This window comes from Perca flavescens, chromosome 7, assembly GCF_004354835.1.
Source record: "Perca flavescens isolate YP-PL-M2 chromosome 7, PFLA_1.0, whole genome shotgun sequence".
Lineage (NCBI taxonomy): Eukaryota > Metazoa > Chordata > Actinopteri > Perciformes > Percidae > Perca > Perca flavescens.
The window spans coordinates 14,229,618-14,253,932 of NC_041337.1; the positions used below are offsets into that span (position 1 = coordinate 14,229,618).

At 40.1% G+C, this 24,315-nt stretch overlaps 1 protein-coding gene across 1 annotated transcript in view; it reads left to right on the plus strand.

Moving 5' to 3' along the window:
- Window positions 1–24,315, plus strand: part of fgd (faciogenital dysplasia) — a 59,458-nt gene that overhangs the window by 22,496 nt on the left and 12,647 nt on the right. Inside the window, exons 2-7 of the mRNA XM_028582936.1 lie at window positions 12,701–12,871; window positions 15,194–15,395; window positions 15,645–16,251; window positions 19,208–19,297; window positions 22,584–22,720; window positions 24,080–24,236. Of these exons, the coding sequence (XP_028438737.1) occupies window positions 12,701–12,871; window positions 15,194–15,395; window positions 15,645–16,251; window positions 19,208–19,297; window positions 22,584–22,720; window positions 24,080–24,236 (1,364 nt within the window). The remainder of the gene's footprint in view (window positions 1–12,700; window positions 12,872–15,193; window positions 15,396–15,644; window positions 16,252–19,207; window positions 19,298–22,583; window positions 22,721–24,079; window positions 24,237–24,315) is intronic.

Sequence of the window (24,315 nt, forward strand, 5' to 3'; positions counted from 1 at the left end):
TAGACGTACTACTACACAGCTCTGAGAATAGAGGCCGAGTTGGGGGCCACAGGACAGAAAAAAGATAGTTTTATACTGTGTATAAAGTTTGTAAAAAGTGAATGCATGTGGAGGCATCTCATTCAAGCAGTATTAACTGTTTTTCTCATTTTTTTTTCACATAGTAAATGTAATACAGTACCTTCGGATGGATGGTGGACTATGGACTGTATAGACAAACAAATTATCCATATATTATTCAGTGATTTAAAATCATTATTAGTTGTAGCCCTACGCATACACATTGCAGGGAACCTGTCCTCCCTCAAATTTTCCTATTTTTATCTCATAGTAAAAGCACTGACTTCTACAATGAAAGTGCATGCAGAGTATGTACATTTGGAAAGCTTGATTCGGTAGCTATGCTCTGCATATACCACTTCCCAATGTTGTTCTATGGGGGAGAATGGCTTTTCCAGGGGTGTAATTGTGGTTTTGAGAGGTGTGATTTGGTTGGCTGTGAAATGTTGTCTCAGTATGGCTTGCTTTTTATTTGGGGAATGGAATGATTTGGTCGGACCGTGTTTTTGGTTGCTGCTGAATGTTTTTTTTTTTGTAGTTGCAGTGGAACACTTAGTAGTGCACAGTAAAGTGGTTCACGGTGTAATTATAACGTTGACCCAAGTAAAGTGTCAAAGTACTTTTGTGGTCTCTACTGCAGATGGGTTTCTAAATCAAGCGATCAGGCTTAGCCACAGAACAACGTATGCATGTGCATGTTTATATGCATATGCATGGAGACATTGTACTCAACATCGTTCAATGTCTAACAAACACGTTTGATTTTGTCGGAACCTCAAGACGGGAAAAAGACTAACGCTGACTCAGTTTTGTGACCACCTTACACCAAACGATTGAGATGACGAGAGAGCACCCCAACTTTAGCAAGACTCTCACGATTTCATTCCGATATTGGCGATTAGTCTTCGACAGTGGAATCGCTTAAAAGGCGTTTGGTGTAAGGTCGGCATAAGTCATTATTCAGTCAGCAATGTATCAATCATGCTGTCAACCAAATGGCCTGTTTTAACTGTTCCTGTACAATGCAATGATTGGTTAATCCTATCAATCAATATATGGTCAAATAATCAATGCACTCACACTTCGGAGACCCTTAGTCAGTATGAAGAGTGATCACTCCTTGATCTAGAAGATTAAACTGCATAATTCTCATTACATTATAGCCTTTTAGGACCGGGAATGATTGAAATTTGTTTTGAAAATGCTATTTCAGGCTTTGGGTGCTGTGATGACTCATGGATCAGACCTGTGTTTGTTAAGACCTCCCCCACCCCCAGTGGGAATGGAAAGCTGGAGTATATTTTTCCAGCACCAGCAGTTAGAAACTCCCTTGCTTGTGAAGGTGTGTTACTGTTTAGTAAACTAAGAAGGAAAGATAGACGCTCCCACCCTGATTGTTGTGCAAAACGGCCATTTGGGTTTTAGCGTTACACAGAGAAAGCCACCATTGAGAGCTGCTACAGTAGGCTTCAGTAGTTTCTGGGACAGTTGGGCAAGTCATCTTCCTTGTTCTCCCATGTGTGTGTTGCCCTACTTGCCAATCTGTGGCTGCTTTCCTTTACAGTAATGCTCTGGGCTACTGCACTGCATCCAGACAAACAGAGGCTCACTTCTCTGCACTCTGCCTCATAAAAGTCCTTCTTGAAGCATTTGTGGTTGTGGGGGAAGCTGTGAATTAGAGAGACTACTCTGCAACCATACTATTCTGTCATGTGTCTGATGATGATGATGATGATGATGATGATGATGATGAATTTGAAATTGTGATCATCCCTTTGTCATGTTCTCATATCATAGTGTTACTTACTGTCACTTCTGAGTGTTCTTCTGAGTGTTCTTCCGTGACTTAGACTGTGCATTTGAAAGCTGAATAAAATGGTCAGTGTCTCAGGTCAGTGACTGTGTCATACCTCACCCCCTGCTTTTCTTCTCCATGGGGAATATAGTCTGCTCTTTGACCCATGTAATTTGCATGACGTCTACAGTATATTATTGTGTGTGCATTACATTTAGTGGCTATGACTAAGTGCTGGATGGTGTTTTTTCTTCCGTCTATGGATGTAAAGGAAAACCGCAAGGATGCTTCCTGATTTATTAATTTGTCAAGACATTTATAATGCTGCTTTTGTCAGAACTGTGCATCTACTGGAAGCAAATGTGGTTCTTTATAGTTCCCCATGACCTACCTACTATATTAGCAATATAGATCAGCATTGTTGCCATGGCAATAGCCTCTCCTTTGGTTTTCTCAGGGCACAGTGAAGGAGAATCCTTTCTAGACTGACTTGAACTTTGGGACTCCACAAGGACAATGCCACTCTGATATTAACTCTTCAGTCTTTGCTCGTGTTGAGCTTTCTGCACAGTTGCAGTGTATCATTACAGGAACTGAAAGCAGATGGGTCTGTTTTCTCCCCACTATATTTACATCGTTGACTAGCCTACTGAATGTTTGCTAACACAACCCACCACTGTTCTTGCCTCTGTCATGCTTCATACTTTCTAGCAAAACCACTCCGCTATACATGATCTTATCCCCCTATTGTTTCACTCATTTGCATTCTCGATGTGTTTTGTGCTTCCAATAAGCAGGCTATGACTTTCCTTAACACTTTCCAGCCATCTGCTGCTTCCTCACCCTTGTTCCAACCTCTCAGTCTCTACCCGTCTTATCCTCCTGAAATCCCAGGTCCTAATCTATGGGAGCTGCTGAAATCCTCCCACTTAGTGTGGGAGACATGTCAGTGAGCCCGCTGTGCCCACTGACCTGATTTAGAGGGAGAGGACAGACCTAACAAGATGACGTACCTCCCCCTCCTTTGCCCCCAGCCCCTGGGAAGCCATGATACTAGTGAAACCTAAAACGCCTCTAATAAACAACAAAACAAATGGTCTCTACAGATGGCTCCACAGTAATGGAGGGTTTGACAAAGAGAACATGACTGGGTATAATAACAGCATGATAAGAAATGGATGAATATAGATTTGTAATCTGGGGACAGATGCTACTGTACAGTATGTGATTGGAGAGCTGTTGATCCTTTCTGTATGTGTGTGTGCATGATGGCACGTGTGTGTTCATAAACCCTGTGGTGAAGTGGGAGTTGGAGCCTGGTTACTCAATAAAGGAGATCTGCTGATTGTCAGAGATTGAGGATCTGCTCTACTGTAGATCCTGGAGCAACAGTTGGGACACCAATATTTCCTCTCACAGCTTTATTTCCTCCCTCAGTGTGTGCATTTGGATAGGTCCTCTTGACGTGATGCTCCACCCAAACTTTTCTTTTTCAAACAAAGTTGAGTATCAAACCCCTTGAGAGGTGCTGTTGAAGGTGAAGGTTATTCATATGCATAGGGCTTATTTTTGTGCACTGTATAGAGAACTCCTTTGCCTTTTGTGTGATTAGGGAACCTGATACATTTTTCACTTTACTTTTTTTAAAGTATGACTTTCCCACCTCACTGTCCTTAGGTCTCACACATCAATATACTTGCTTCAAAAATGTGTATTCATGTACTAGTATTCAAGTGTGGATTTCTAGCTCAAGGCTTTAACCATTGAGGTGATAACTGAAAAGTAGATCAAGGTCAGAGCACTCATTACTGTCTCCTGCTGCACAGGGAGGGAAGAGACGGGGTGAGGTGAGAGTAGAGGAGTGGATATGGAGTGGTAGATGACATGGTGTTAAAACTAATGGTGGTGTTCGACCTCTCTATTATCTTTGCTCCCTCCTATCTGTTGTTTTGGTTTTGCTTTCTCTACTCTTCATCCTGTATAACTTACTTTCCCTTATCTTGTTTAAAACACTATATTGAGTCATGTTAAAGGGTAACTACAGTTTTTTTTCAACCTGGGTTGACCTCATCCACATTGTCAAAATCATTTAAATATTGAGCCATTACATTTAAAATCTTTTAGTTAACAGGAGCCGATAATTTCTGTAGGCTACTCCGAAACAACAGACTACCTGAACGCCTTTTTCTCGTCTCGCGTTTCACTCTCCACACCGCTGTCTTTGGACAAAAAGTCACATCCTGAGATCGATAATGTTTTAGTAACAATCTGAGCCTGTCAGTACAAACAAATCACTTTTATTGGACAAAAAGCAAGTCTCCACAATTGCCCCATTAGGCCTTTCATTGCGATTTCGCTCAATACTGGACCAAATTCAAAGATTTGTCGTCACATCAGTCTATTAGACACAAATGCATGGGGAAATGGGGCCAAGGTTGAAAAAAATGGTAGTTACCCTTTAAGTCTCCTCCTGTCATACTGCCGATTAAAAGATCCCCTCCTAATGCGCTTCCAATGTGAGTGATAGGGGACAAAATCCACAGTCCTAGTTTTGTGAACAGAAAGAAAGATTACAACAAGCAAAACCTGTTTCAATGTTGATTGTGAACCTATCCTTTAAGCTCTGTGGCTTGGTGGCCTTTATAAATCGAAGAGCCATTAGATAAGAAGCTGCCTGTCTTTGACCCAGTCTTTTAGGCTAACAGACTAGAGAAACAGGATCAATATGGTTGAGAGCGAGCGAAACATGGACACAGACAGAATGAGAGGAGCAGAGCGGGTATAATGCAGGGAGAGAGACTGGGGGATTTGATTTTGATATGGGAATAATGAGTTGCCATGCTAAGAAAGAATGTCATTGGGATTCAGCTAGGTCTTGGTGGGGAAGCAGGGGGGTGGTTGAAGTGATGGGAGCGGGGGTGTCAGCTCAGCCTCGCCAGGGGTTGGTTTGCGGGTAGGAGACCTGATTGACTGACTGCTTGGCTGGGGAGACTGCTGAATCTGAGTGATCTGTCTCCCAGACAGCACTGGGGCGAGAGAACTGTACCCAAGGGATGATGGGTAATAAATGACTCTGAGGGGGTCGCCTCAGGGCTGACGGTGACTGACAGAGAGCTAGGTCTGTGCAATTTTTGAGTATGTGTGTTTGAGTCTCTGTGTCTCTTGGGTGTTTATAGAAAAGGAGAGAGGACAAGTGAAGAGTTAGTTCCAAAATGTTTTGTTAAAAACAGGAGCGTCCGTGTCAGATTAGCTACTGCCATGAAGGTTAAGCAAATGATGACGCAAACCATGGGTTAGTACTCAAGACTGTTTGTTTGTTAAGGAAAATTGTAAAATTTTGTTTGTCCTGCTCTGTCCATATAGGGCTGGGCTACAGCAGATGCTGAAGGTGTGCTCTCAGTATGGCCTTGATTATGACATAAAGTATAATACTAAGAAAAGTCACATAATGATAGTTAGAAGCGATGAGGACAGGAAATCAATTTTTCCGACCTTTTATTTGTCAGATAGTCCTCTTACTGTGTGTGAGGAAATTAAATATTTTTAGGTCATGTCATATCTGATTACTGGACAGATGACAAAGACCTTTACCAACAGCGCTGTAAAATTTACTCTCAAGCTAACATGCTTATAAGGAAGTTTTCCATGTGCTCTGATTCTGTGAAGTGTTCTTTGTTTAGAACTTACATCACACCGCTATACACTGCTCAATTGTGGTCTAACTATAGACGGGTTTCCTGTTTACAAACATTACAGGGTGCGTGCGCATACCAGGGGCAGAAAGCCAGATTGGTGAGCTGGTCCGATAATGCAAACGCATTATATATAATATAATTTACGCATTATATATAATATATTTACACTTTGAATTTCGTCATGGTATTTATATAACACATACTCTATGGTCTTACAAAGCTAACGTTTTTGACCGATTACAATTTAATAATTTTTTTGTGAGCTGGAGAGCTCTCGTTATGAGAAGCTACCTATAGCTCTGTTTGCCATTCATTCCAATGGGGAAACCTCGCGGCTAGAATTTCGATGGGGGTGGCGTATTCCTTTAAGCTTTACTTATTGTTTGTATAACTGCTGACTCAATAAAACATGATTTTAGTTGGATCTGTTTGTCGGGTTACTCCTGAGTGTACCCTTATGGTTGGTTTATGTCTTAAAATAATGGCCAGGATTTCTGGGAAAAGGTACAATATGTTAGTTTCAAAACATCACTGCAGGTTGATTGTTTTTCGCAGCAGAGGTTGATTGTGGGCGAGAGGGCGACAACACTGTCTTGGTTAGCTCGCCGAAGCTCTACTGCCACTGTCTCGGCAACGTTAGCTAATGTCCGCTAGCTAATGTAGGCTAACTATAGCCAGTTAGCTTTGTATGTAACGTAACAAAAACCCACCCATCTCAGAGGAGCGAAGCTTAATATTTCATTCAATAAAGTTATGTACAAAAGGAGCACTAACGCCACAGGTCCTATGTTGGCAACGTGGACGCAGATATAGTAAACTCCGAAGGCAGTCGTAATATTTACCTAGTAGGCTAGGCTAACACTGTTGCGCTAATGTTAGCAAAACATCGGCGTAGCTTTAGCTAGCTGTCTAAACTTGTCTCGAGTCCGGACCTTTAATTGTCTATGGTCCGGACTCGAGTACCACAGCCCTGACAGGAAGATATCACTTAGCTGAACAACCACAAGCTGCAACTTTTCTGATTGATACAATGGGAGCCTGACTCTTGCATATGACCCCAATCTGCCCCTCTTATGGCTTGAAGCCATAACCTCTGCCGGTTTTTGGCAAAAGCATGCTTCCCCCTATGTATGTTAAACATCAGGCACCCATCACTGGCTCTGTTTGTACAATTAACTACGCAACAACTCCTTGGCATTTTGACTTACGCTATGCCGCTACTAGCTAGCTAGCTAGCTACACAAAACACATCTTCTTCCCCCCGGTTGCGTGCGCAAGCAGTGATGACGTTGCCGAGAAACCCATGTATAAGAAAAAAAGTATGCAGAGGCTTAAGGTAGCATACAATGATGCAATGAGGCTGCTGCTCCGTGTCCCTAGGTGGCAAAGTGCCAGTCATTTGTTTGTGTCCACTATAGTGCCAACCTGTGAGGCACTCTTAAGACGGCTGATGTTTAGTTTCATGTGTCGACTGGACAAGTCAGAGAATTACATAATTGAAGCTTTAGTCAGCCCTGTGAAAAGCTGTTATAGATACACTTCCGGGTTAAAGGAACACGCCGACTTATTGGGAATTTAGCTTATTCACCATAACCCCCAGAGTAAGACAAGTCGATACATACCCTTCTCATCCCCGTGCGTGCTGTAACTCTGTCTGACGGTTCCAGCATTAGTTTAGCCCAGCACAGATCCTGCAGGTAACTGGTTCCAACTAGCCTACTGCTCCCAATTGTGACAAAAGTGACAAAATAACGCCAACATGTTCCTATTTACATGTTGTGATTTGTATAGTCACAGCGTGTACAAAAAACAACGTAACATGAGACACAGCCATCTTCTAACAGTAAACAAACCGGGAACTATATTCTCAGACAGGCTTGCTGCGCGAGCATATCACTCCGCCCAAGTACTATATTCTTCCGCCTGAGAATATAGTTCCCGGTTTGTTTACAGTTAGAAGACGGCTGTGTCTCATGTTACGTAGTTTTTTGTACACGCTGTGACTCTATAAATCACAACATGTAAATAGGAACATGTTGCCGTTATTTTGTCACTTATTCGGAGCAGTAGGATTGCTGGAACCATTAACCTACATGTTCTGTGCTGGCCTGATGCCGCTGGAGCCGTCAGACAGCATTACAGCACACACGGAGATGAGAAGGGTATGTATCGACTTGTCTTACTCTGGGGGTTACGGTGAATAAGCTAAATTCCCAATAAGTCGGCGTGTTCCTTTAAGACAGCATTGGTGCAATAGCCTGTATATCCTATGGGTTAATGTGTAATTGTTATGTATTTTTGTATCTCTTTTATATTTTTATACTGTATTGTGTGTTATATGGACCTGAGTCTGCAATAAAGTTTAGGTCACACTTTTACCCCAAAATGAAAATACTTTTTAGTAATTGCAGAATACTATATATTCATTTAGACAAAAAGCTACTATCTATGAAGACCCTACTTATATTCTTTTTTAAGTATGGCCGGGTATCAAACATTTACAGTATTCTGTTTTGGTTCTGACAGAAAGTGTCAAAAACTGTCAAGTACTAAAAGCTAGTATTGATTTGATTCATTTCATGTTTACTTATTCTTTGATCAGATAGGTCCTGATTTAAATCAAAATATTGATCTTTATTCAGGCAAAATCCTTGAGCGGTTGCTTGTGTTAATTTACCGTTAGAGAACGTTTCTTTCTTTTGTTAAATGAACAAGAGTCTACAGCTTGCAGCTCTGTGAGGCTGAAATTAGGCACGCACAATTGAGCTATGCTAACATTAGCATGCTCACACGACAATGCTACAGTAACATGCTGATGTTTAGCAGGTATAGGCTAATGTTTACCATGTACACTGTCTTAGTTTACTATAATTTGCTCACCAGCAATAAACACAATTTACAGCTAAGGCTGATGAGAATGTCATTAATTTTGTATTGGACAAATTAAAAAATGTTACCTAATGAGGCACTACATGGAAAGTTCACAAAGGGTATTACAGTAAATTATATACAATTCATCCTGAGGACGGATTATGAATGTCTGTCTGTACCAAATGTCAGGTGTAGAAAACATTATTGTTTTGGTATTTGTACTGAAACTCAGGCGTGGTACCTGCACTAGAATCAAAAACAAACAAAAATGTATAAAGGTGAAATCACTGGCACACAGACTCATGGACATTGATGTTATGTACTAGTGACACAAGAGGGACATTCCTTAGGTTTTTCTATTGTGACGGTGTCACAGTGTCACCAGAGATTTGTTGAGCTTTTCACTCAGACAGAAAGAGAGAAGGCGGAAATGTGTTTAAAGTCTCATAATGTGCCTGTCAGTACCCAAAAGTATCTGAATATTTCCGTGAGTAAGGTACACGGCAGCCACTTCACTATGTTTAGAAATACACTGTAATGCAGTCTTACGAGCTATAATACTTGCTGTGCTCTCTGGGTGCTTATTGTTCTGTTCTTTTCTGAGTGAGTTTGTTACATCACAGCCATGACCAAACCAGTAAGATAGACAGAAAATGTGTTAGCTTGTTTGCCTTATTTATGGAACGTATAGTGACTAATCGTGGCTATAATTGTTACAGCTGGGCGGTAGTCATGGTAACCCATAAGCTTACAGGGTGCGGTGGTGATAATGTCCTCGGATGTGTTAATTCCTGTCTGATTGTCCATTAATATGTCCCTTTAGTAACTGGAACTGAACAGAGGAAATTAATGAGCTCAAATCACTGTTCTCCTGTGTGTCTTGACAAAAGCCTTCGTACGATTACAAAATTACAATAATAATCTCATCTCTTGGATCCCTCAGAGTCCAAATTAATTAGGTGACTGACTCATAGCTTCAAACATTGTTTTGGTTGTTGTCAGTTTGGGAAGAAGGGAATAACAGTGCAGTCTAATGAGTTATGTATGTTATGTAGAACTTTGAGATTTGTTTAAATATAAAGTGTGTTACAAATAACATTTATTATTATTATTATTATTATTATTATTATTATTATTATTATTATTATTATTATTGTGTGTTTATGGGCGAGGCTAAATGCTGTGCCCCAGTTGTAAGATTATCTTGGGATAGCTAGGCTCCACAGTGACTCACATGCATGTCACTTTGGCTCTGGGAGGAGGTACTTGGATCAAGTTTGGCATGTGAACAGACAGGTGCAGCTCCTCGAACACACCTGGGAAGTGAAGGTTTAGCTGAATGTGATTGTGTGTTTGGGCGTAATGCAGGACTTTGCTTTGAGGTACTTGTTAGGGTGTGTGTGTGTGTTTTGTTTGCCACAAAGCCTAGTCTCAGTTGCACAGCACACTTTGGCAAACTGGGAGGGCAGGATTTGTTCGGATATTGACTAGGTCGTGTGGGAGATTTTTCCGTTCACTTGTTCTTTGGACTTTGGATATGTGAAACTGAACAGTTGGAGGCAAGGTAATTAATCAGCTCCTTTCTCAGAATATACTGTACAAACTATTATTTTCTATTCTGAATTATTGTAAGCTGTAGTAGTTACAATATTGTAGTAACATTTTAGAGATCATTATTATTATAATTGTTATTAGTATTACATTACTTTTCATAACCCTTTTATCCAAAGCAACTTCCAATAAGTGCATTCAGCCATGAAAGTATAAACTCCGAACAGAAAGAATCACATAGAAGAAATACATTAACTACAAATAAGCCAAACTACAAAGAGCCACATGTAAGAGCAACAAGTTTTTTTAATGCTGTGAATAATATGTTTGGGATTTCATTTACTTGTTGATTTATTTTATTTAGCTTAAAATCTTACAAAACAGTCTTTAACCAGTAACTAAGAAATACTTAGTTACTGGTTAAAGACTGTTTTGTAAGATTTTAATTAGGAAAAACTATGAGTTTGAGCTCCTCTCTCTGCTGTGTCGTCTGGTTCCTGTTTGGTGTTAAGCAGTTTCATATGAGGGCCAGGTTTTGCTCTTGGCTAACCATGGCTACGCCGAATTTCCATAGGTACCAGCCCCTATGCCTCCGTCTTCCACCGCTGTTTGTTTTTCCCAGTAGCGACTCAAGCCTGCCTTGGGTCACAGAGTTCTTCACTAGGCAGTCGTTTGGCTTTTTATGCCTGTTCACTTGATCATAGGTCAAGCGTTTCCTCTGCTAATACCACCTCTAAATCAGAGATGACTAAAGGGATGAGTCTGAGTCCAAGAAAAGAGGCACACAATATTTCTGTTGATATAGTGAAAAGAAAACCTACCTACTGTAGGATTTGTGATCCTCTGTGGCAAAAACACAATTCCACATTTTTTACCCCAGAGAGTTGTGAGAGCAGTCTGCAAGCCATCATCTTTTCCTCCTGCCTGCTCTTATTCCGCTGTGGTGCAGAGATGGTGGGAAAGCCTGCAGTGTGTTGCCACATGGGGCAGACAGCGTAACAGGACTCATTACTGACGGAGTTCTCTCCTTCCACTGCCTCCAGCACGGCTGAAAAACACCAAATTACATGGGCTTGGACTTTAGTTGGGGCTCGGTGCAATTTCGGGGTGTAATCCAGTTGAGAAAGAGTTGGGATGACTAGAACGAATACATGAGCCTAAAGGAACAGACATATGTGGTTGTAGGTTGCGTAGTTATTAACATAATCTACTGAGTGACGTCACTTTGTTCTAATGGACAGACACATCAGATAATAACTAAAACTGCTAAAAACACCGTCCGCCACTGTATTCACATACAAGAACACACACACACACACACACACACACACACACACACACACACGCAAACACATTGTTATTGTTGCAAAAACTGGGTTTCTTTCCCTTTCACTGGACTTCTAATATTTTGTATCTGCAGCTGACTGTGAGGCTACTGCCACATTTATGTTATAACTTCCTAAATATCCTGCTGCTTTTGTCTCTCTGTCTGGGTTCATAAGAGTCAGTTGGACTGTGTATACTATAAGCTTATTTTTTTTCAGTTCGTATTTTCCCCCAAATAATCTTGAATTTGAAAATGTTCAATCAGATAGAAAATAGATAAAACAAACATCTGACTCGAAATTGAATGTAAATATTTATGTTTTAACTATCACTTGTTTTGTTACTTACTGTAGATAACATTTGCTGAATAATTAGCACTTCATTTCTGTTTTATCACCTCTTTACTGTCACTTCCTCTGACTGGAAGACTTTCTGAGCTTTGGTCATCACAAGCAGACTTCTCACAGGAAGAAAGACTTACAGCAAGAAAGACTTGACTTGACAAGAGTTGCCTGTGTACAATATCTGAAGCCTGATATAATAACTTTGCCATGTACAGTAACATCCATTGTTGCTCCAGAAACAATTAGCAACACATAATTGAACCATACTGTGGCACTGGGTGTCATGTTCCTTTATTACCATAAACATGGGCACTGTAGTTTATTTTGATGTCTGGTGCACTGGTGGCGCAAATCCTAGCCAGCGCACCAAATCTGCAGCTGAAAATAGTCCCCAAGAAATACCTGTTATGTTACTCTAACTGGGGTACAGTTTAAGTACTACTTTGAGCCTTATACTTCAAACCAATCTGCTTCTTTAAATTGGGTATTTTAGGTAGAAATCAGTAAAAAAAAAACGAATGCAACGAAATACAGTGCAAGTACTTTCAAAGACCGTAAAGGTCAGACTCATCCAACCAAAAATCTGCCATTCTAAAAGGACAGAGTCAGAAACCAAGTCAGAAAAACACAATTGTCCAATGGAAATTTGTCTTTGATGTGGCTCACAAACAATTCCACATTATTAAGCTAATTTCTCTCTCGCTCTTTCACTTCCACACAATCTATTTACAGACACTGTGTCCAGAGAAGATTAGATCTAGTCAATCAGATACAGGCCTATCAGAGAGTGTGAGAGAAACCAATAGCAGCTCTACTGCCTCAGGCCTGGTGTCAGGATCGATGCTGCAGAGGTTCTCTTCTCCTCTCTGGTCCCACCGCTCTCTGTCCGAGGGCGACATCCTGAAACACACACTGAGGTCATTCACCTACAGTGCTATCACTGCACACCACTGCATTGCTGTAGCAGGATTATGCTGGCTTGTGGATGTGTGTTTAGATGAATCTCATTATATTGGCCAATACCTGATATTGTCTTTCTTCTTGTCTCTTTTCTCCAGACCTCCCTGCCTCCTCCCTGCAGTACCAGTGCGGATCAGTGGACTACCTGTGTTCTCCACGGCTGGTAAAGAAAGGTCCGACCCCCAGACCATGTCACGACAGGCCTGCCATCAAACCCCGGCCCCAGCCCTCCACCTCACCCAGACCGCCAACCGCACAGAAACCTCAAGGTAATAGACACGGTGTGGCCCCCTTTCAAGGCCAAATTTGACATTGGGGATGTCATAATTGAAAGGTGCAGCCTGATCAGACCCCTGCTATTGAGCTGTCGTTTATTCTGCTTTGGCAAACACTTTTCTATAACATGGTACGTGTCAGCTGTTCGACCTCACTCTGTCACTCACACAACTCACTAGGTCACCTCGGAAACAGCTGCTGGTGTAAAGCAGGCCAGTGGATCCCAAGTGTTGATGTTTGGGCATCATTTGAAGAATGCTAAATATGAAAAACGTGTGTTGTGTTTTGGGAATTACTGTAGGACATTACAGACTTTGCCCCAATATTTAAGTGTCTCACAACAGCTGTTCAAAGTCAGCTGGAGAATTATAGCAAGAATGATCATCCTCATTATTTTACTATATATTGCCTTGGTTGTTATTCATGATAATATGATTGTGATTAGCATCTTAACATATACAGTTGGGTGACAAATTAAAGAAAAAACTAGCCTAATCAATTTTTTTTTTCTGCATAAAATGTCAGAAATTGTGAAAAATGCAAATGAAAAAATCTATTTTAAATATTCAATTTAAAATGATGTGCCCTGTATGGGAGTATCTGCATTAGTATGTTTCTCTTCTCCTTGTTTCTGATTTTTGGCCCTTTGATTTTTCACCCCTTGTGTAGTTTCAGTGATTGCCATGTCTAGTGCTAGTGCTAACCCATCCCGGTAGTTCCTGGTTGGGCTACAATGTTAAATATCAATAACAATATTACTTGCGATAAATAAACAGATATTCGAATGTACTCAGTTCTGCCTCTCTGCTGCTTTCAGTATTCTTCTAAAATACACCAAATTGCTTGTTGAATTTAAAACAAATGAAAGGAAATCATTTCCAACATTATATTGTTAAACATATTAAAAATGTAAATGCATATAAAAGGCACCACTAAAAAATGGGTTATTGTTACATTTTAAAGTGCAGTTTTCTACTGATATTTTCTTTCAACTAACACAAAAAATCTTTGAGTATCTTTTGCGATATGTCGCAGTGTTTTGAGATTGGTTCATTGCGTCAGTTGATATTGCGATGACGATAAAATAAACAATATATTGTGCAGGCCTAGTACCTGGCCAGTGTTTGTACAATTTTAGCTGCTCTCTTAGGATGAGTTACTAGTAGAATAAAAGTGCTTGAAAAAATAAACTATTTAAAAATATATCAATATGAACCACTAGTAATATAAATAGGCTGTAGTCTGTAGGAAGTAGGAAATACCTTTTATCAAAATGGACTACCAGTGACAATACTGTGCTTAAAGACGGAATCCAAGTATATTGTATATTTTTCCACTGGGCCAAATGAGCTACCTTATTTCTAAGCATAATTCTAATAATGGTAGTGCATTTGAATACATATAGTGTTTCCCACCTGACAGGATGAACTTCCTCTTTAAAGCCCTTCTATTCTATTTGTATCTTATACTGGGGGAATCTAACATTTTATCGAAGTTTGAAAATGCAGGCACTGTAACGAGAGTTCTGGAGTCCATAAACAAGGTTCCTGAAAAAACTCCAGTAGTCAGAACATGTTAAAACTTGTAACTGCTAAATTATAACAAAAGGACTCTGTGACTTAACTAACTAAAACATCTTCACTTTCATTCTGAGGAGAAAATGGCACCAGTCCTGTCATTTACACATAGTTTATCATGCAATGTTTGTAAAGTAAAGTCTACTCAACCTCTCTTTTTCTGCTTATCAGTGACACACAAAGGAAGCGCTTGAATTAACAATGGTAACCCATCATGCCATGTCCTGGTTTCAGACATTCAGGTTTCTGAAAATGAAATATATGCAAATATACAACCTAGACAGTAAAATGCTAAGCCCATAGTGTGCAAGCATGCATGAGCGTAGTTTGCATTTTAAAGACCGTTTTGTCATGTTTCTGTCTGTGCTTTTTTTTCTTTTTCTTTTTTCAATCTAACTGGAACTGTGGTGACTTACGCATACGTTCATCTCAGCATCCTGTTCTGAAATAAGGAAGTTGGCAGAAAGCTGAAGCTCAGTGTTGGTCTCGCTCTGCACTGCTACTATTCTTTCTATCTTGGACTGTATTTTGTTCCCTTTGGAGATTTGTCTTGAGTTTTTTTTTATTTATTTATTTTTGTTCATGAAGGAACAAACAGGCTTTACACAGAGACTCAGCCATGGAGGTTTTCTCACTCGGATTAATATGTATTACCTGATTGCTTTTGTTAATGTCTGCCGCCTAATGCTTCTCTATTGCTCTGCTGTTCTTGCCTCTTCTGGATTTCTGGATCTGTAGTGCCCCCTAAACCTTCGCACCTGCTCGCCCTTGGGCAAGACAAGAAACCTAAGAGGATCCCTCCACCGCCATCGAGGCCTCTGCCAGCTCCCCCTCCTCCGCCTAAACCAAAGCCCAGTCTAACCCCTCCTGGCTTGGGAGCACAGCCACAGAAAGAGGCCCAGAAAGTGGGGCTGCTCATCGAGAGGTTCGAGAATTCAAGGTAAGGCCTTCAGCTTGCTTGTTTTGCTTGTCACATTCATATTTGCATTGTAATGTTGCAGGCATGTGTGGATGTGTGTCTCGACTTTCAAAGAGAAGTGTCAACTTGAACCTCTAATGTGGTCTGTCTGAATTGTATTGCTTAAGGATGATATTTTTCACACTTTTATCTCATTATTTTTCCACTAAAAAAAGTGTATTGATTCTTCATTTGACTATGATTGATAATGCACATTTTTCATTTTCCCAGGGTCCCTATCCTGGGGGTGCTCCCACGGTCCCAGCTGCACCTGTGTCTGAGAATGGACACTGCGTCTGACATCACTTCCTCCTGCAGCCAGGATACCACGGCGAAGGTTGCAGGAGACTCCTCGCCTGCGGACAAACTTGCACTTGGCACCTCCGAACGGACTGACGAGGTGTCGGAACTTTCCTGTCTGGCTTCTGTGCACATCGATGGTTCGGATGAGGCACCATTGGACGACTGTGACATCACACACGGCGTTGGTTGCCTTGATGACGTGGAGCGGGAGGATGGCTCCTCCCACGAGCTCCTGGACAATCCGGACTCCTCGGAGCAGAACGGAAAAATTCCTAACCGGGACAGTGGCATTGACAGCCCGTCATGCGCTGCAGAGGGGGAGGTGTTCCCCAACGAGGACGCCATCGACGAGGAGGATCATTACGACAGTGTCACTGAAACAGAGAGCGTGTCCTGCTGCGTTACCCTAGACAACAAGCGAGACTCAACGCAGGATGAGGACAGTGACTTGGATGAGGGGAGCAGTGGAGAAATACACTCTTTGACAGACACACAGACTGGGTATCTGACAGATGCGCACACAGAGGCGCACAAAGTGAGTACCTCACATGCCTTAGCATTATTAAGTTCTAACCATAAACCTGAAAGACCATAATTTGAAGTCTGAATCAACCCCCCACACCCCTGGGATGGTCATAAATGTCTCCCAGTTACTTCCTTTCCCTACCGTGGTACACTTTTTAATTTATATTTCATGTTACATCTTGATTTTGTGGAATCTTCACAGCATGTTTAAATTGAGCACACCTTGCAAGTTTAAAAGCTTCATCTCAGACAGTCAGACTGCCTTTCATGTAGTGGAAAAAGTAGCTTGTGTCTATTATTACCTCAGCCTGGGTGAACAATTTCAAAGAATACTTCTGCATGAAACGTTAGAAAATGTTAGAGCCTCGGTTTGCGGGTCACAAGCGACTGACTTGTATCTAAAAGCAGCTTTGCTGTTACATAAAAGGATGAATACCTGCCCAAAAGCTGTAACAGGAGCTTGTGATGGCTGCTAGATAAAAGAGTCCAGATACAGATATCTCCCCACAGCTGGGCTAAAGTTTCATTTTTCTCTTGTCCTTCAGTTTGAATATTGATTGTAAACAACACTGATACCTCAAGCAGCGTGCATACGATTCCTTGTGCCCTATATGTGCTGTCAAAGTTTCCTTTTTTGGAGACACAGTTCCTGATATGAAAGCATCAGGGGCAAGATACAGTCTTAAAATATGCTGGCATACTAAAGAAAAATAGATTCTGGAGGTGATGACTGAAAGATGAAATAATGTCAAATGAGAGACTTGAGAATTTAAAGACAAACCCAGAAAAGCAGAAACTCAGAGGTTTAGTAATTAAACAGTTATGTAGATTTACATAGCATTGCTAGCAGGGGTATTAGCAGATGTGTTTCTCAGTACTACTTTAATGCTGTAAAACACACCCAAAGCTCACACGAATGTCACGCGTGCATGCGTTTTTATGTGGAAGACAGAAGTTGTGAAACCCACATTGTCAAAATAGGCTAAATGTTTTGTGAGCCTGATGTGTGTTGCTTGTCATTGGGATGAACTTTATCAGCAAGCATCCTTTCTAATGGTTAATCATGCTTTTTTTGTATGTCCTCACAGTTTCAACAAGATCTTCATTTTCACCACCTCAGCTAACAACATTTCATATTAGTTTCACATGATACCTCGGCTAAACCTAAACTAAACCACCGACTAGAATAGAGCTATGTGAAGTTTTACAGTAATCTGCTCCGGATGCTGCTGACTGTTTCTCAGCCATAAGTATTAAAGGATAAGCCTGCTGATATTTTATATTTTTCTTTATTGCCAAGAAATCCCATGGAAAAAAAAAAACTAAACTAATATTGAATTTAAAGTACAGACAAGTGTTGTCCGTGTAGACATAGCTTGATGTAGATTATTTTCTCTCTACCATACAGCTTTATTGTTGTTGTTAAATACTCATTAATGAGCACATGTTGCACATGTTCTTTCATTCCAATGAACATGAGCTCTATAGTTTATAATGAGGCAACCCCACATACACCATCCTGCTGCTATAAATACTAGAGCACGAAATCCACAATTTACTCCGGTTTGACTAATGTTTCCTGAAAACTACAGTGCCAAGCTGTTTTAATAAATTATTTATTATTACTTTTTTTAATGTAAACTTTATGTGGATTAGTGTTAATTTCGTCAGACGAGACTAAATATGTTCGTCAACGACCTTTTTTTTCCATGACTAAGACGAGACGATGACGAGACTGCGCCAATGTCCAAAAACGCTGACTAAGACTAAATTAACATGCATTATTGTTGACAAAAAAAGACGAGACTAAAATGTTTTGCATTAAATAAAAACTAAGATAAAATCTCTCTTCATTTTCGTCTACAATCGTCTCTACTTTTTCATCATGAGATAGAATATTCAGCTGTTACAGAGACCCAGTGCTACGGCACCGACAGGTGCCCTAACAACCGTTATCTACCGGACCGAATAGCAACGCAGATTTTGGTGCCACTTAAACGCCTGCCCATTTCTCTGATGCTCATTAACGGACGTTAGAGTCAACCAAAACATTGCTGCACGGGGCGCTAGTTAACACTAAACTTGGCAGCAGGTAACGTTAGCCTACCGTTAGCTAGCAGTTGGAGTAAACACGGTTACAATGCTGACAGCTAAACGGTGTAAAGGTTTGTCTCTATTTCACTGTGTAGGATTCCAACACGAGACGTACAACAGTCTGCAGCTGCCGTTGTCTGAAAAACAACACATATGTTGCGTTCACTTGAAATACGCCTCGCCAGTTTCGTGCGGCATTTATTTTAGTGTAAAATATCCCTTTCCCATGCAGTGGTTGTTTTTGTTTTACTGGTGAAATAAGGAAGAGGCTCAATATTTATATAACTTTATATAATTTATCTATTTTTATAACTATTTGACTGAAATGGTTAACAGAAATAATTTATTTAAAAAAAAAGCCAAAAGAAAATTGCAAGACTTTTAGTCGACTAAAACTTGACTAAGATACCTTGAGTTCTCTTTTGACTAAAACTAGACTAAAATGACAAGACTTTTAGTCAACTAAAACTTGACTAACAACATTTTTTGGCACAAGACTAAGACTAAATTAAAAATAGGTGACAAAATTAACACTAATGTGGATTTACATATTCGGTGGGAACATATTGACGTAAATGCTGTTCGTATTCGACTGATATGAAATGGTGCTTTTATTGTATGTGTTGGTTGACTGTGGTGAATATAAATATATGAATGTGTTGATGTGGAGAGAGAGTCTTGTAATTTAAGTTACATAATCCTATTCAATAAGTGCCTTGTAAATGATGTTAGCATTTTTTTTTCAAAGGATTTGTGACTGGTCTGTGTTGAACTTGGGTTAGGGTTGTTGATGCTGAAAACTTGTGTCAAATGTTTATATCTTTGTTTTAATGCCTCAGATGTAATCCTTGGTGTCTGCCTGTTTCCCTCAGTGCTCAGAGACTCAGAAGCTCCTGAACATCGCCAAAGAGCTTCTCCAGACAGAAGAGGCCTACGTCAAAAGGCTCAACCTTCTCGACCAGGTAACTTTGGGCCTACGTCTCTTTCTCCATTAGCGTGTTTGTGAGTGTGACAGTGTGTTTTGGATGCCTCTGGTCCAAATTTCAATCTCCTAAGTGTGCCAGTGGTTTTGGTGACTGAGATCAGGGCTGAGCTGGATTAAAACTGGCACTGTGATGCACTTGACAACAACCCATTTCTCTGTTGACTGGATTACTCAGAGCAGTGTAAGCCCGATCATGTGAGAAACCGTGTTTAACATTTATGCATTTGCAGCATAAATATAGCTTTGTTACCATAATTCTGAGCACCTACACTAACTGTATGTGCCCACTGTATAAAGCTGTGTGTGTGTGTGTGTGTGTGTGTGTGTGTGTGTGTGTGTGTGTGTGTGTGTGTGTGTGTGTGTGTGTGTGTGTGTGTGTGTGTGTGTGTGTGTGTGTGTGTGTGTGTGTGTGTGTGTGTGTGTGTGTGTGTGTGTGTGTGTGTGTGTGTGTGTGTGTGTTGCCCTCACAGTGCCCTCCTCTACTACTTGTATGTAAATCTTGCAGATTAAAGATGTGTGTTTCCAGATTCTTAACTTGGTTTATAATAAAAAAAAAACTTTAAAAAGAAGAAGCTCAGTGATCCTGCCCAGATTTAGCTGTTTTGATGGAGTCATTGATAGTGAATTCGGCACCATCAAGGCACTGATTTACAAGATAATTTTTGTCATGCGGTATATTAAATACAAGTTGACATATTTAAATTCCTTGTTTGATCTGATCAGCAGTGCATTTTTTTGAAACTTTTGCTTGAAAAATTATTTAAACTAGGGCTGCAACTAACGATTATTTTCATAGTCGATTAATCTTTTGATTATTTTCTTGATTAATTGATTAGTTGTTTGGTCTATAAAATGTCAGAAAATGGTGAAATAATGTGGATCAGTGTTTCCCAAAAGCCCAAGATGACGTCCTCAAATGGCTTGTTTTGTCCACAACTCCTATATATATATTCAGTTTACTGTCACAGAGGAGAGAAGAAACTAGAAAATATTCACATTTAAAGCGTAACTCTCGCCAAAATGCAACTTAGGGTCTTTTTGTGAATGTATCCGAGTCAAACTTTCGTTTAAAAGCATATTTAGGACGGAAGCACCACTTTTAAGATTTACCGTATTCTCGTTTTTCGGATTGGGAGTGCTATGGGCACTTTTATGCTAACCTCAAAATAGCTATTTTTAAAACATAAACTAAGAAGGCTGGACACAACATGAGACTTTGCTCAGGGGGCTTTACACCTTTTTTTTGAAGAATTCACCGTAGCTCTTGTTGTTTCCGGCCGCTACCATCTCGGCAGTCAAAATGAGTCGATATCAAAACAAGTAGCCACAGATTTAGTATATCCCTTGTGCACCGGTGTAGTTAAGGTGTAGAGCCCCTGGTGATACTTCGAGCAAAGTCTCATGTTGTGTCGAGCCTTCTTAGTGTTTTAAAAATAGCTATTTTGAGGCTAGCATAAAAGTACCCCTAGCACTCCCATTCAAAAGGCCATTTGACCGAAAAACGTGAATACGGTAAATCTTAAAAGTGGTGCTTCCATCCTAACTATGCTTTTAAGCGAAAGTTTGACTCGGGTACATTCACAAAAAGACCCTAGGTTGCATTTTGGCGAGAGTTACGCTTTAACATAGCTGGAATCAAAGAATTTTTAAAAAACGACTAATCGATTATCAAAATAGTTGCCGATTAATTTAGAAGTTGACAATTAATCGATTAATCTTTGCAGCTCTAATTTAAACGATTACTTGATTATCACAATTATCGTCTAATTGCCATCTCCTGTAAATTCTCTTCATCATACTTTAAGTCCTGATTTCTATCTTTACTCTAACAAGTCATGACCTGATCCTGCACTCTGCTCTGTTGGCTCTTTTGTTTGACTGTCTCTCATTTTTTCAAATGTGTTATTGTACATCAGCTTCTATTTGGGTTCACTCGTGTTTGTGATGAGAATTTACTTGCGGTGGTTGAGTCTTCTTCCTCTTTGTTCAGTTCATGTGGTACAGAGTTGTACAGCTGCCCAATCACAGAACAGATATGGTGTATTTGCTGCTGAGGGCAGAGAACCCTCACAGTTAACTTCCTGTTTTTGTCACAGCACTTTTGCACAATACTGGTTTCCATGGAAGCTATCCTGTCAATTCATTGTTGTGACTAGCAAGGAAACAAAGGGTGATGAAAATGATGGATGAAGCAATTTAGACAGGAGTTATGACGCACCATTATGTTCAAATTCAAAACTTAACCCGGACATTTTAAGACCGCTACTGCAAGATTAGATTTCATTCCCCGCTGACATTAACTTAGTACTGAAACAATACGTTGAATAGACAGAAAACTAATCTCTAACAATTCTTAATTTATTATTTAAATGGATTCTCCACTGATTAGGATTGAATAGAATAGACTAAAAATAGAAAACATGAAGGAACAGAGGCTGAGATATCCAGGCCTTTAGTTTCAGGTATGGGTCAAGCACGAAAACCACAAGATCCTATATTTCCCGTAATGCAACCCATAGCATCTCTCATCAGAGCCTCCCTGCCTGTTAAACACTTGCGTATTTCAACCTCCCACATGCTCAATTTGTAATGCAGGCTGTTACAAATGTGTTTTTAAGCTGAGATAACCATCATGACCTAACAATGACATTATCAGGGTTATAATTCTGACAAAGGTCCCCAGATACATTAAGGACACAATACCTCACAGTGCCCCTTTGAGTCATTTATCAAGTAAAAAATGCCAAACATTTGCTTTGTCTTAAATTTGACAATTAGCAATTTTTGACTGTTTTATATCATTGTCAGTGGAATATCTTTGGGTTTTGGACTGTTGGTCGGACAAAACGAGCTATTGGAAGAAGTCACTTTGGGCTCTGGGTAATTGTGATGGGCACCTTTCATCATTGTATGATATTTTATAGACCAAACAATTGAATTGAAGAAATAATAGTTAGTATACGTATAATCAGTGATGATCAGATTGTGAAACTATTTTTAATATGTCAATTACAAATGTCAACAGTTGTTTTACCATCAAAAAAACTCAATGATGTAAAATGTAAACTGGCTCATGAGGTACATGTTTGGACTCATATCTAGCTGTTGGTCACACTTAACAAGCCGACGCTGGAGAAAATGTTTGTGGATAAACAACAACATGTCTACATGTTTACATGCCTGCTGCATGAAATGGAGCCAGATTTGGGTGTTTTTGGAAACTGCTGCATAAGTGTTTATATGTATGTTCTTTTTCTCTGCAGGTATTTTGCACTAAGCTCACAGAGGCTGGAATCCCTCAGGATGTGATTACAGGGATCTTCTCCAACATCTCCTCCATCTACTGCTTCCACGACAAGTTCCTGCTGCCTGAGCTCCAGACGCGCATTACTGGAGAATGGTGAGGAATAAACACCCGGCAGTTCAATGGCTTCCCAAATGGCATCAGTGTGACGTCATTCGAAAGATGGTTTGGCTGCTTGTGGTCAGTTAGGCAGTTGGTGTTGGCTGTAAAACTTCGACAGCTGGGCGGCAGTGGAGGGCATTCTTTCTCAGTGGTGTCAGGTTGCCACGTTGTGTGTTTTCTCTGTGTGTATGTTGTGTGTGTTGTGTATGTGTCAGAGTTGCAGAATGAACCCATTTTCTGTATTTTTTCACAGTTTTCAGAAATGTACCCCCAGTGTGTGTTATTGTGCCAGCATCAGCCACCCTTGGTAGATAAAGACTCCTCTAGAGGAGGATGTGTTCATGGAAATCACCTGCCACATAATGGTTCCCCACACATTATTTTCTGCAACTCATCAAAACGTATTGTCTTAGATAGAAAGATATAAAAACTGGTTCACACAACCACACAACCAGTCAGAAAAGTGCACCTAAGGAAGAAGATTCATAAGAAGGATTCATTTGTAGCACTCTCCCTTAAGATTAGCCTCATTTTTATGAGCCTTAATCTGTTTCCTACTTGTCTCCTAATTCTAAAGAATTACATCAATGCTTCCTGTCTCATATCTATGGTAATCTAACCCTTGTTGGTCTCAAAATGTTAATCTGTGTTTGTTTGTGACATGTCAGGAGAAAGGATGTCATTAAATCAGATAAAGCAAACCTTAAATTACACACCTCACTTCACGAAGTTGAAGAAGATTTTTCTCCCTAAGCTTGGCATCTATAAAAACTGACTACATGGGTAACTTAATGTCCTGGGACAGGCTGATGTAGCAGTCAATAAAGGCTTGTAAGATGGAATTGAACTTTCCAAAATGCTAGCTTCATAGAGACAAAATAAAAACCCTGGCAAGCTGAACTTCCCTTTTTAAAATGTTAAGGAACGGAAGATACAGTAAAAGTAGCAATACTATTAAAATAATTACTGACTAAATGTGTGAACCTGTGTTTGAGCTACCTCAAAGTCAGAATTACTAGAATTATTTTTTTTTGGTTGTACTTGAATTAACCCTCTTTTTTTTATATAAACATTTGTTTTCTGATCAGCTGCATAACAAAATACTGTATAGGACATTAAAAAAAAGATTTTTCAAGAACTGTCTCATCCGTACAACATACACTTTACAGTATCATGTTTTACTGTATGACACTTAGTTTTACATAATAGCCATATGATGACAACGATCAATCAAGATGTAGTTGTCCTGCATCAAATAGACCCATATATACCCCGTATAAAAAAAATAAAAGTAAATTTGGAATTTTAAATTCAGTCTTGGATTAATCCATTTATTTGTTGTGTTCGCTGTAGGGACTCTAACCCTCGTATTGGAGACATCCTCCAGAAACTGGCTCCATTCATGAAGATGTACGGGGAATATGTGAAGAACTTTGACCGAGCCATGGACTTGGTCAACACCTGGACACAGCGGTCTTCACAGTTCAAGAGTGTCGTCCAGAATATACAGGTAGGTGTCTGTGTTCGTCTGTGTATCTCCTAATTGGATACATCCTCTGATGTTTGTCCATTAATTAGCAGTGTATTTC